This window comes from Gadus morhua, chromosome 5 (genome assembly GCF_902167405.1).
Source record: "Gadus morhua chromosome 5, gadMor3.0, whole genome shotgun sequence".
Taxonomy (NCBI): domain Eukaryota; kingdom Metazoa; phylum Chordata; class Actinopteri; order Gadiformes; family Gadidae; genus Gadus; species Gadus morhua.
Genome location: NC_044052.1, coordinates 723,146 through 737,065, shown reverse-complemented (window position 1 = coordinate 737,065; position 13,920 = coordinate 723,146). Strand labels below are relative to the sequence as shown.

General features: G+C 42.6%; 1 protein-coding gene across 5 annotated transcripts in view; it reads left to right on the top strand.

Annotated features, from left to right (window-relative positions):
* The window catches only part of gphna (gephyrin a), a 49,014-nt gene that overhangs the window by 30,160 nt on the left and 4,934 nt on the right, over window positions 1–13,920 (top strand). For 2 of the 5 annotated variants that reach the window (XM_030355950.1, XM_030355947.1), the window contains 9 exons: window positions 810–865; window positions 2,541–2,660; window positions 9,053–9,111; window positions 9,468–9,621; window positions 11,126–11,247; window positions 11,797–11,884; window positions 12,030–12,103; window positions 12,399–12,463; window positions 13,319–13,411. In XM_030355950.1, coding sequence (XP_030211810.1) covers window positions 810–865; window positions 2,541–2,660; window positions 9,053–9,111; window positions 9,468–9,621; window positions 11,126–11,247; window positions 11,797–11,884; window positions 12,030–12,103; window positions 12,399–12,463; window positions 13,319–13,411 — 831 coding nt within the window. Of the gene's footprint in view, window positions 1–809; window positions 866–2,540; window positions 2,661–9,052; window positions 9,112–9,467; window positions 9,622–11,125; window positions 11,248–11,796; window positions 11,885–12,029; window positions 12,104–12,398; window positions 12,467–13,318; window positions 13,412–13,920 lie in introns of all 5 variants that reach the window. The other 3 variants (XM_030355951.1, XM_030355949.1, XM_030355948.1) reach the window with 2 other exon arrangements.

Below are 13,920 nucleotides of genomic sequence, written 5' to 3'. Positions count from 1 at the left end.
CCGCAGCAACGGTGAAAGTGAAAGTGCGTCGGCTATTTTCACCGCCGCAAGACGCAGCTGTAATCCCGGGCGTGTAGAGAAGATCACAACGCTGAGTATTTCCATAGTCCATTTGCTGCCGTTTTATTTGCAGCTTTAAGCATTTATTTGCAATGGTTAGGCTACTTGTTTCGTTTTTTTTAAACTCTTACAGGCCTTGGTTCGACGTGATTTAAATTGTGAGACGCATATTTATTTTTGTAAGGAAAATGTGTTTTGAACGTTTGCAAAAATAAATAATGAATACTCTGATAACTCTGACTGTTTTGATGGAGAATAAGCATTACATGTTTGGTTGGTAATATTGCCGTTCATCATCAGGCCTATTCCTGCTGCAGATGCGTTGAATTCTAAAAATAGATTTGATTTAACGAGTACTCGATTGATCCTCGATCACTCGAGTTTGGAATTTACTACTCTTGCCCATCCCTAGTTACTTTATCTCACTATACTGGGATGCCGCTATACATTTGCTAGCGTCAATCCGTGTGTCATTTTTTTTATATACTGGTGATAAATGCCCTGATAGACATTTTTATACCATACTTGTTTGGTCTAAATTAACTAAATTAAATTCAATACTCAAGTATTGTAGTCTCTGCGTAGAAACTCTTACTGTAATTTATATCTGAATGATTTCGATTTTTTTTGCAGGTAAGACGCCAGCTGATGAATACAAATTGTAGGAGATATATTATCTTATGTTTACAAGACTGATCCATGAACGTGGTGTCATTAACACGTTGTCATTGAAATGTTGTCATTAACAGCTGCTGACGGCCCAGGTGACCGCTTCATTATGGGAGAGTCCCAGGCTGGCCAACAGGTCAGCCCCCCCGCCCCGCCCAAAGCGCTAGTAGCCACGTAGTAACACTAATACTAAAGCAGCACAATTAATTGTATGTTAATCGCAATGATGATATTTGCCTTCACAATTATTTGATGGTGGCCGGGGGTGATTATGTTTTTTTTGTGTCTCCAAATCAGAACAAAGATTAAGTGTACATAAAACCCTGCTCTGGTGTTAACTCTGAATAACCTGTGTTATTCAATATGTCTGACCAATCACAGGCGATTGTTTCAAGCGCGTGCTGTGAAAAAAGATTTCCTTCTCTGCGTTCCAACACCTATACACCTACTCCAGCAAGGCTGCAGTAGGCTCCTCCCAAATGAACACCTAGGCAAAGACCTACGGTGGGCAAAGTAAATGTTTTGGAGGAGTAGAGGAAGGCGAAAGTTTAGTTCTGAATAATGGGAGTTACTTCAAAAGTGGAATAACCACGGATATCGGGCAAGTAAGTTAATCAGGAGGAACACATACTTTGCAACGTATGCATTTGCGTAGTATCCTCGCCAAGCGGCAAAACAACCCATCCTTTCAAAAACCTGAATTGTCATCCTAAAGAGGAATATGAAAAATGTATGAAGGCCATTACCCAACAAAATCCTGGCCAAACAAACAAACTATTTCCCCATCCATGAGAATGACATTGTGTAACGCAACTCAATGTCAAACCCAATCTCGAAGACATCTTGTATTGAAATAATCGAGGCGATCACCATCTTTTTAACAAAATATTTGTCCAATAAGCATTGTTTACGGCCCCGGTCTTAAGGAAAGGTTCAACGGTTTGGACAGGAGATACCAGACCCCATCAACTAACTATTCCTCCAGAGTGGCATTTCTTTTTGGATTTTTATATATTTGTATCCTTCAGGAGACTTTGGATTCTTGTAGACAAAGTCCTATTTTGATTAAAAGATTTATACATTTGAGTTTATTTTTTATTTATTCATAGGTTATTAAAATACATTACTGCGGTGAAGGTCGTTTTCTGTTCAGTAAAAGAAGTTCCCCAAAATGAATGAAAAATCATGAATAATATTGATCACGTTTAAGCCATAATCGTGCAGCCCTGAATCCTCGTAGTACAGATTACAGTACAGAGAACAGATTTAAGTGTCCAGCAACTATATAGTTCTACTTATACTACATCTAAAATATCTAGCAGCCATGTAGTACTACAAATGCATCTTAAATATCTATCAGACATATAGAACTACAAAAAATTCTAGAAGCCATATACGTAGTACTACAGCTAAAATCTCAGTATAACCATGGAAGATATTTCTTTCGAATTGCTGTTTAGAAACGCCTCAATAAAACCAACACTGGCTGCACCACTATATATTTCTTTTTCTACACTCATTTACTCACATTTGCTCCTTTTAACTCTTTAAACCCACCTTTTACTCTGGACCTCACTCCTAAACAAACCCTTTAAGCTTGACCTAACTTCTAAAACAAACCCTTTAAGCTTGACCTAACTCCTTAAACGATCCCTTTAAGCTTGGTCTAACTCCTTAAACACAACCTTTTCCCTCGGCCAAACACCTTACAGACCCTTTACTCTCGGCCATTGGAGGTTTTGTTGACCTTGTCAATTCAAAACAGCTTTTTTTTAATGTTTTCTTTTTCTCTTGTATCTCTGGGTGTTCAGCCCAGTCACACGGTGATGCCGGGCCAGGTGATGAGAGTGACCACCGGGGCTCCCATCCCGTGTGGAGCAGACGCTGTGGTGCAAGTGGAAGACACCGAACTGCTGCGCGAGTCTGAAGACGTAAGATTTCTGAGAGCTTAAGTCAGGCCTTAAAGGGATACTTCACCCGTGGAGATATGAAGGTTATATGAAGTATTTCATTTTATGCATTATGAATGTGCAAAAAAAATTGAAATCGGTTAATCCTAGCCTGAGAAAAGGCAGAAAGTGTCTCTCTGGCTCAAAAGTAAGAAATCCTCCAACATCCACATTGCATTGCGCTCGCTGCACCTCCTGCCTGTTTCCGTTTGAAGAGGGAAGGACCCATGGTCCTAGCGCGTGTGTCAGCGCGAGCAAACTTTGTGTAAAGATATCCCCGTGATCCGTTGACTAGTTTTGACTTCTGCCCTCGTTTTTTCAAACGCATCATTTCTATATTACTGTACAGCATAAAAACATTTGCTAATTACAGTAGCTCAGCATATCAAGTATTTGTACTCAACCTTTTCTCCCCGGTTGAAATGAGTGTTTATCTTATACAGTAGGCCTACTTTAGTATGCACTTGGGTTAGTAAATAAATCACAACAACCAACATGAATTCGAAGATTTATTCATGAAAAAATGTGAACTATTTACAAAGATAAAACATGTAGGGAGCGTTTGCTAGAGTCAATATAGTCACAGCTCATCTTGAGCGTCTACTGTCTCCTGGTAGCCACGGTACTGCCCATCTTGTGCTGAGTAATTAGCTCTGATGGCCTGGACAACACAGGAAGCCGATACTGTCTAAGAAAGAAAGAGAACAACATTAGCAAAGCAAAATAAAAATTATGCCTCGAGTAGCCAAATGCAGCATTACACAGACTTCAAGCTAACGTAACGTAGCCTATGCTCTGCCAATAAGGCGGGCTACTTTCAGACAACTACATTGTCACATTCCCCGGGACTCACAACTATTGTAGCCAATGTTTTAATAAATAAACAAACACTTACTCTATGCTCGGACGTCTGTTTCTCCCGGCGGGCTTTGGCTGGCGTTTCCAGTTCACTTTCTGGGTCCGGAAATATGTATCCAATACCCAACTGTTCAGATGAGGCGTAAAGCCTCATCTGAACGCCAGTAGGTTACACACATGGCCCCGTCCTCACCAGATTTCAGCCATTTATTCTAGAAAAACTTGCATCGCTGAAATTCGCTATAGGCGAACAGAGAAAACCAGCGCGCTCCGGCTCCTCGTCCATGTCCTCGGCAACAGGCAAGGCTTGTTCAGCTGCAGCTGCAGCAGCCTCCTCAATTCTTCCTGGCTGTATTCTGGCTCATACTAACGGCCCTGAATGTCCAAATCCAACAATAGATTTTCAAAATCCACTTCGGCTGTTTCACATTGCAAATTTGTTCTTGCGGTGAAGAAACATGGCGGACATTGTGTTTACATCTCGTACGCGAGCTCCCGCCCCCCCTCATTCCTTATTGGTGGGCTCACAAATTTGCGGAACCTGTGGTTTGTAGTCCTCGGCCCTTCTAGCAGGCAAGCAAAGTTCTCCAGAGATGACGTCAATCGCGTCATTTGACGTCATCTCGGGAGAAAATTAGATCAGGAAACTGGGCTAAGGGAAGACTGGGTTAGACTGGAGGAAAAAAAACTATTTTTTTTTATATTACAATAGCGATTTTCTAATGATAGAACGCCGGTTCTGAATGGGTGAAGTATCCCTTTAATGTAGAGTGGAGCAAAATATTTTAAACAAAGATGGTGGTACCATTAAGATCATAATATATATATATTTTTTTCATTACATCGTCTGTCACGATGTAATGTTATCGCTTATGCAAGATGACATTTTGTACAAAAATAATTCTATTTATAGCAACTTTTAAGTCTGAAAAATGTTGCAAATCCAACTTCTTACATTTTTATGAATCTGCTTCCACCACATACATCATGTCACCAGAAATCGACCAACAAAATTAATGTACATGAATTGTGCCACACCAATTGATAAGTAGCCTAATGGTTCATTCGTAGCTACGACTAGGCAATTCCTCTGTCCCACCACCGCTGGGTTTGCTAATATGATGAGGAAGATGAGAGGCAAACGTGCCTGGATCCTATACAGAGCTCAGACGAGACAATGCAACCCGCTGTTACCAAGTGCCTGGATCCTATGCAGAGCTCATACGAGACACCGCAACCCGCTGTTACCAAGTGCCTGGATCCTATGCAGAGCTCATACGAGACACTGCAATCCGCTGTTACCAAGTGCCTGGACGATGCAATGGACGATCTACACTCATGGATTAACTTCCAGCAGACATTGCCAACTGCTGCATGCTTGCGTTTATTCATGTCTCGCTAGACCCTAAGGCGCCCGGCTCGGCCACTACCCTGACTGGATCTTCTATCTTCCCACAGAACCGACCTAGGAGGTCAGGTAAAGGCAGTAGTGGTGGGGTCTGCATTAAGGTTGCCTCTCGCTGGGGTTCGGAGGGAGCAGTATTTAAACCACACTGCCCACCAGACCTGCAGCTCCTAACTATAGAAGTCGGCCCTCTAGCTCTTGGGAGTTTGGCCCTGCTTTAATCACAGCGGTCTACGTCCCCCTGCAGACCGATGGAGTGAGCACGCTAGAGAAACCTTCAGGATAAGTGAATGGATCGGAAAAGGCTCACCCTGATGCAGCATCTATGGTTGTTAGCTACTTCAATAGGGCTAACATGAGGAACGTTTTGAATATCACCAACACATGAACTTTTTTTGCTTGTTATGATCAGACTCTTGATCACTGTTGTTCTCAACAACAGGACAGCTATAAACCCCTCCCCTGCCCTGCATTTGGTCAAGCAGATCAAATGCCCAAACTTTCATCCTACAGACGACCGGAATAAAACGCTTCTTCTGGCAGTTCAGCACTGGAGTGAGAAATCCAATGCCAATCTCCTGGGCTGATTCGAAAAAAAAAGACTTAAAGCTGAATGGGACATGTATAGTCGGACTGTCTCAGCCTAAATCCACAAGTGCATTGATGCTGTCGTCCCAAAAGTCAATGTTAGGACTTTCCCCAACAAAAAGCCCTGGGTTAAAAGGTCTGTCTGGTGCATTTATGGCCTCAGTCTTGTAAAGCCGCCATTTCCTTTTAATTTGGCTGTTTATAAGTAACAAATATCTGTTGGGAAATATGTGGGAGATTGTACTGAACAGCAAAACTGATATTAACTTTAAAATTTTTAACCTTTGACGTGATCAAAATATAAATGTCGCAAGGAATTAACAATCGGACTTAAAGAGAAATCGGAATGATCTGAAATCTCTTCAGAATTACACACCGGATTGTCCCCGTAACAAACAAACCTCCCATCACCTGCCAGTTGGACCACCGTCTTGTAGCACTGACATCCATCATCATGAAGTGCTTCAAGGGATTAGTCTGAACCAACATCTGCTCCACCCCTTCTGAACCCACCTGGATGAGATGCACATACCTCTTCCCAAGGTTAGGATCCTGGGTGTTAACCCTTCCCTTTGTAGCTGGATCCTGGATTACCTTACGGGCTGACCCTCAATGATGACCTCACCTTCTCCAGGCAGACTCGGCAGTAAAAGTTTCCCAAAAACACTGTTTCTTCAAGAAGAGACTCAAGAAGATTGGCATGTTTGTCAAAAATGTCCCTTACTTGTATAGGTGCACCATTGAGAGTATCCCTGGCTGCCTTAATGCCTGGTGTGGCTTGACTCTCGAGGGTGGGGGAGACAGCAGAACACATCATTAGCTGCCACCTCTCCTCTATGCAAAGCATCTACCAAACATGAAGACAGCCACTCAAACTATGGACTGTTTCCATTGCTGCCTTTTGTATGTTTTTTTTTTTTCATGTTGCGAATTTTGGGCCCGACTTTGACGCATACTTAAAAAGTGTAGTATCAACTGCTTGGATGATTGATTTTATCAATAAGCCTCCGCCATCGGAACAGTTTCATGTATACAAGTGCATCTCAATCAATTTGAATATTGTGAAAAAGTTCATTATTTTCAATAATTAAATTTCAAAAATGAAACGGAAATATATTATATAGATTCATTACACGCAAAGAGAAATATTTCAAGCCTTTATTTTAATTTCTTTGTTTATTTAAGGTTAAAGATATGGCCAGTGCGTATTAATATACATGAAATTGTCAATGTGTCAGAATTAGCCAAGATGGCTATTTGCATGGCCGATTGTAACAGGCCAGATGCACCAAAAATAATTATACACACAAAAACAAAAATAACTAAACCATTTACTGAAATTATAACAAAAAAATGGATGACAAAATTAACCAACCAAAATAAAAAAGAAAAGCATTATGAGGTAGGGTTGGTATACATATACACAACACTTCTTTAGATTTGAATGTTCAATATGTTTGCATGTCTCTAATTTAAGATGGTATTGTGTTCCACTCATATGCAGCTATAATTGAAAATGCTGATTGGTCAAAACTGCTCTTCTCAGCTGAATTACAGTCTCCTCTTACTGCGCTACCTGTAGATCTGTATGTGGATGGATTAGTATTGACAAATTGAGTTTAGCCTGGCGGAGCCAGACCATTGATGATCTTATACACTAAGCAGGAGTTTGTCTATGTAACCAGATTTTCCCAATTTAGCAATTTATGTATATTTTTTAAATGAGACAGTGGTGGTGAAATTTTGCCTTTTTTATGAAGGATTTTTATTTTATGTTTGTACAGAGAGTGGATAGAGATGAGAGAAATGCTACCTGCCTGAGACTACGTTTTTAAACAATATGTAATGTGGGAGAAAATCATTGTGTACATGTACATGATTGCAGCCTCAGTTGACGATGTATCTGAAATTTGCCAGAATGAACTTGACTCGTTGACAGACCTTTTTTATGTGAGCTTTAAATGATCGCTGATTATCCATAAGCACTCCAAGATACTTCAACTCTACTTCTTGCCAAAAATACATCTGGTTCTGTTATTGTTTCTTTTGACTTGCTAAAAAACATTTAACCATACCGTGATATGTTGCATAACATTTGTCTGAATTGAGAAGTGGTGGCCTTTTAATGGCCTCTGAATCTGGTTAAGTAGGCTTCAAAAGACTGCTGACTTGACAGTTGTGCAGAAGACGAGGGTTTCATTGACATCCTCCACAAGGAGGCTAGAAACAAAAGGTCATAGATAAAGATGCTGGCTGTTCAGAGTGCTGTGTCCAGACATATTTGTAGATAGTTGAGTTGAAGGAGAAAGTGAAGTAGAAAGTAGTCTGCATCAAGAGCCATCACTCACAGGACATGGGTGACTACAACTGTCACATTCCTCGTGTCAAGCCACTCCTGAACCAGAGTCGAGTGTCTTACCTAGGCTAAGTGAACTGGTCTGTCGCTCAGTGGTATGTCGCTCATTTAATTTGGAAATCAAGATCCCGGGGTCTAGAGGAAGGATGGAGTAGTTATGGGTCGGTCGCCAACTAGCCGATTCAAAGAGCTGGCTCTTTAAAGGGAATCTTCACCCATTTCCATTAAGCTTTGTATCGTTAGAAACCCACTCATATTTTTGAATGGTCGTGCATCATTCCCTTATTTTCTGGAGGGACTGGTGAGATCCGTTTCGATCTCCAACACTTCCTATTTAAGATGACGCATTATGACGATTTTTGCGTAGAAGTAAATAGGAAGTGTAAGAGGGGAGGATTCTCGTAAGACTACAAGCACCCACTGACGCTACAGACCTATTAGAGCAGTGCCAGTGGGTGGGACTTCACCAGCAGAAACTAACATCCACAGCGAGGTGTCCGATAGGCTGAGATCTAGATCAGCGGGAGTGGCCAGCGAAGCTGTGCATGGTGGTGCATGGTGGGAGTTGTTGTCTTCAATCCACAAGCACCAAAAAGTCACTTTCTGCCTTTTCTCGGTCAAGACGGCACCAAATTAGAATTTTATTTTATTATTCGACTACATATAGGACCCAATTTCAATACATATTCATGCCTCCACCGGTGAAATGCTCCTTTAATTGAACGATTGGAGTCGGCTCCAGACCGCGAGCCGTTTCTTAGATGTATATTTATTAATTTAAAGTTTGCCTAGGCAGAATGATATGCAGATCCGTGCATGCTATGTGTGTGCAGTGACTCGCGTGTGGATAGACAAGGAGACACTAGGATCATGCTATTAATAATTTATTGATATTAGAAAATGTAATTTTTATTTTTGAATACTAATAGGATGTATTGAATAATTTAAGTGATATACAGGCCTACACATATGAGTCATAAGTCAAAATGGGCTACATTTGGCTGAATTTAAAAGGTATAAGCGGTAATATGAAGAGCCGTTTGGGAGCCGAATGAGCCTTCTCTTGTTGGTGAGCTATTCCAAATGGTCCAGCTCCCTAAAATGAGCTGAAATTCCCATCATTAGAATGGAGATGCACAGAATCCAAGTCTACTTCTACTCTTCCAGGGCACAGAGGAGCTGGAGGTCAGGATCATGGTGCAGGCACGACCTGGGCAAGACATAAGGTGAGCTTTAACAACCTGAAAAAGTCTGTTCCAATGAATGAAACTCTTCTGATGTGGACAGACAGTTTTATACAGTGAGGCAGTTGAACGGTATTTTGTCACTTCTGGTATATCATTTTGACTTAGTTTGCCTAGGGTGCCATCAATGATGTATTTTGCATCACTTTGCTATGTTGTCGATTGGCGGTAGGAAAGGCATTTTGCCTGGTGTTATTGTATAGAAATCGTAATCCTTTACGAATGCTTGACATCAAGGTTCAAACACATTTTGGCATGACACCAATACATTTTACAGCTATTTATCCCAAAATAGAAGAATCCTAACATCCCTCCTGTACATTTCTGCGCCACCACAGACCAATAGGTCACGACATCCGGCGAGGGGAGTGTGTGTTGGCCAAGGGCACCCACATGGGCCCTTCCGAGATCGGACTCCTGGCCACGGTTGGCGTCACCGAGGTCAGCGTTCACAAGTTCCCCGTGGTGGCCGTCATGTCCACTGGCAATGAGGTACGTACACACACACACACGCACACACGCACACAGCGAAATGTGAAGCATCTTTAACCACTCATAGAAAACCAATCACCTTTTAAATTAGCTCTCCCATTACCAAAATATTAAAAGTATGACCACATGGCCTGTCTGCCTTTCACCATCTGTGGTAGACTGGGTACCCCCAGCCCATTCTCCCGGCGATTTGAATTCGCCCTGCAGCAGCGGCTGGAGAGGAGCAATACTTTTCTTCCTGTTTGCGATCCCCCTTTACTGAAGCCATCACCAAGCTGGCTTTTCCTCCTGGCGCGCTATTGGCTGATTTAACACTATGACAACAGGGAAGCGATGGCAAGCAGCTTTTTGTCTATTCAACATGGCGTACACCAAAGTGCTGCAACCGCAAGCCATTGATGCCGCTGTCGCTGCTGTTTTAAATAATTTCAGTGGAAAGATTTCTTTGAAAACTGAACAGTAACGCAGCGATTGCAAATTCGTTCAGATTTGCCTGACACTCGCACGACCGTTAACCCTATGCATGCAAACCTGTCAGCGATGCTCATAGGCTTCTTAGCTTTAAAGTGTAATTCTGGCGAAAATTGAACCAAGTATCAAGAGGGGACATTGTTAAGTAAAAAATTTTGCAACTCCATTATATTATTTACGGTAGCCGGTAATCGACTTGTGTAGACTTCCTGGCAACAGGAGGTTTAGTGCTATCTTGGGTAATATTGGTGGTTAAAATATTTCGATTTGGAAGAGTTCAGACTACCCCTAGCCATTAACATGGAGGCAATTTGGGCAGTTACATTGCTCCGGGCATTCTGGAGGGCTTATTTTATGGGTCTTCATGCCGAAAAAGACCCGGGGTTAAAAATTGTTATTTTTTTATTACACTTTAACAAAATTATTGCTTGAGTGACTGTATATACCCTCCACTTTCATATTCATTTTGCACAACCTGCAATAAAGGTTTGCTGCCATTGCCAACCCATTGTGCTACAAAACAATCACGTTTGTTGACACCTGCCTGGAGTTTTCTTGTCTCTGCGTAGTATGTCATCCGGATCGTTCGTCTGATTGGTTGAAGGAATATCCAATTGTGTACAGAGTCAATTGAACTACGGCGGTTGATCACGCCTCTTGTGCTGAGGAAAATGAGAGCAGCATCCCCAGACCAACGTGCAATCTACGATTTGAGCTTGTTCTTGCGACAGCCAAACTACATCTGTGGTACAAGACACTCCCACTCGCCACAGTCAGATCTGACGAGCATGTAGCCAGCATGTTTGGTGGATTCTAAGGGTTAACCCACTAACTTTCCAGTAACAGGCAACACATGCAAGTGCATATGTTTTCCCCATGGAGGGCCTGGATCGCCATGCCTCACTAAAATGAGGTTGTTTTTCCTTCACAGTATTGAAACTATGAAATAAAAGCACAGTGGCCGCACCATGGTTTGACCTGAGGTTGTGGTGTCCATTTGGTACAAGATTATTTCTAAAACTCTGTTCCCAAGCTGTTGAATCCAGAGGACGACCTCCATCCAGGGAAGATCAGAGACTCCAACCGCTCCACCCTGCTGGCCACTATCCAGGAGCACGGCTACCCAACCATCAACCTGGGCATCGTCGGAGACAAGTAACCCTGAGATTTAAAAAGAAAATGCCTTCTGAGTTTGAGTTGGTTGAGTTTTAGGAAAGATTGGGCGTGTAATCCCCATGGTAACGACCCACGGCAACTTTGTGAATCTTTTATATAACCGTTGTTGTGTACGAGCTTTATAAGGAGCGATGTAGTATAGGAATTTTCATCAAACACCGTAGAGTCAAACTTTAGCCGTACTCAGACGTGGTATTAGATATAGGATTGTATATTATAAATATAGCAGAGTGGAACATTCACGTAGTGTTTGGGGGAGAATTGGCAAAAACATTGGAATTTAAACCTTTTTTCTATAAATTGGGAACTTATTTCAGTCACGGTGATAAGATTGCATAGATAACTACGTTATGTATCATATGAGACAAATAACCACGTTATAAGAAAACAATGGTTCAGAGTGAAACATCATCTATAATTGGGTGGAAGACCAAATGCAGAAATTACAGATAGTGGATTTGGACGCTGGTACAATATGTGCTAATGGTGAGTTCCATGCTCAAAGTGACCATTATGATTCTGCTTCAGTCCGGACGACCTGCTGTCGGCTCTCCACGAGGGAATCAGCCGTGCCGATGTGATCATTACCTCAGGGGGGGTGTCCATGGGCGAGAAGGTAACTACTAGCCCCTGGTGCTTCATTGGCAGTGCCCTCACAAGGTCTTCAGTTCAGTGCAACTTGTCGACAGTTATGGTTAATATGCCAATCAATTGAAATCAAGGGTCTCTCTCCTTCTCTTTTATTTCCTGACTGCCATCAGGATTATTTGAAACAAGTGCTGGACATCGACCTTCACGCTCAGATCCACTTTGGGCGCGTCTTCATGAAACCAGGGTGAGGTTTGGTCTGTAGGATTAGAGCATGACTACATGTTTCAATCCGTTCCCTCTGGGGGGCACTAATGCATTTGTTAATGCTATAGTGATGTATTACTTTTTATACTTTGAGGATGTTGGTACAAAGTGCATTTGTTACTTTGGTTATCACTACATTATATTGGTGTATTTATTGGATTGTTAAAAAAACATCACATGGGAATCACTTGAGATTATTATGCAATGTCGTGCAGAGGGAAATGTACAGATTCAAAAAGCTTCTTTAAAATGTTTTTTTTGTTTTTCTCTTCTAGTCTTCCTACCACATTTGCCACAGCAGACATTGATGGAGCACGGAAACTCATCTTTGCTCTGCCAGGTAGTGTGTGTGTGTGTGTGTGTGTGTGTGTGTGTGTGTGTGTGTGTGTGTGTGTGTGTGTGTGTGTGTGTGTGTGTGTGTGTGTGTGTGTGTGTGTGTGCGTCCGTCCGTCCGTCCGTCCGTCCGTCCGTCCGTCCGTCCGTCCAGCGGACTAATGGCCTAAAGCAGTAGACATCAAGAGGGTGTTCAGAGGGGCATTGTCAGTCCTCAGCATGTCTTTGACAGCCTAACAGAACCAAATTAGGTGGAGAAAACCTATCCAAACATTGGCGTTGAATGGTATCGCCTCTGATTTGGGAGTGGTGGGTTGAAACCACACACAATGTCTGGGAGGTGCTCAGGGAGTCAATTGACCAACCAGTGATCATGTATTTTTTATAATAAAAAAAGAGGAGGGTTGGAGACATATTTCCTGCCCTTGTCCCTAAGGCCTTTCTACCAGCCTCCTGTCCTTGGTTGACTAATGTTGGCTCGCAGAATGCATTCTTTGCTCTTTTCTTTGGCGCCCTTCTGTCATGCTCTTTGTAGTATCTCAGTTGTCATATGTGGTGAAATGTTCTTGACAATCTGACAATAATGTCCTCAAGGTTGTGAATGGGACCCTCGTTTTGTAAATTCAGGATGGTCTGTCTTTACTCATCTCAAAGAATAAAAGGATGCGGTTTGCGTGAACGCTATAATAATTAGACGAGTGCAGTTCCCTTTGACTGAGCTGAATAGAAAGGGCCTGTGATCTGGAAACATATGGCACTCGGGCCCTGGGACCTACAGAGAGCTGCGGCTCGGTGACTGAACGCGGTGCCACTGTCCCAGTATGTGGTCCATGTATCCCTGTTGTTGTGGTTGTTCTTAAAGGAAACTTCAGCTTCAGAGACTCCGGGCCCCCTCTGCAGGAGGCTGCAGCTGTGAGCGAGAGTGAGGCCAAGCAGCCACTGTCCAATAGAGGAAGTAGGTTTTAACCTTCGACCACTGGAAGACCCTCCTGAAATGTTTCTCCCCCCCCACACCCCTCTCCCCCACACACTCATCCTAGAGAGAGTAACTTAACATAAAAAAAGTTCTCTTTTGCCATGAGTAAAGCGCAGCTATTGGTCATGAAGGTTGAATCCGCCCACCATCGCCTCCTCTGCCCTCCCTAGTCCCCCCCTGTAGATTATTCCTCCTGTGCCTACACCTTAATGGTCAAATGGCTGACCAACCCCTTTCCTTGAAGACCTTTTGACTTGAGCCAAGACGGCTTCAGTAATCCTGACAATAGGAATCCTGATCCATATGTCCCCGATCTTTGGGAAGCTTGACAAATGCATACAGACTCGACAAATTAACATGCATCCTGCCATTTTGTCCATCATTCTGCATAGATTGCGGGAGAAGGTTGTATGGTTTTGTCAAACACAAATTGGGGCAGGATTTGTCTGTGTGCCGGCAGAATTGCCCCTACTCCCCCCGAAAGATGT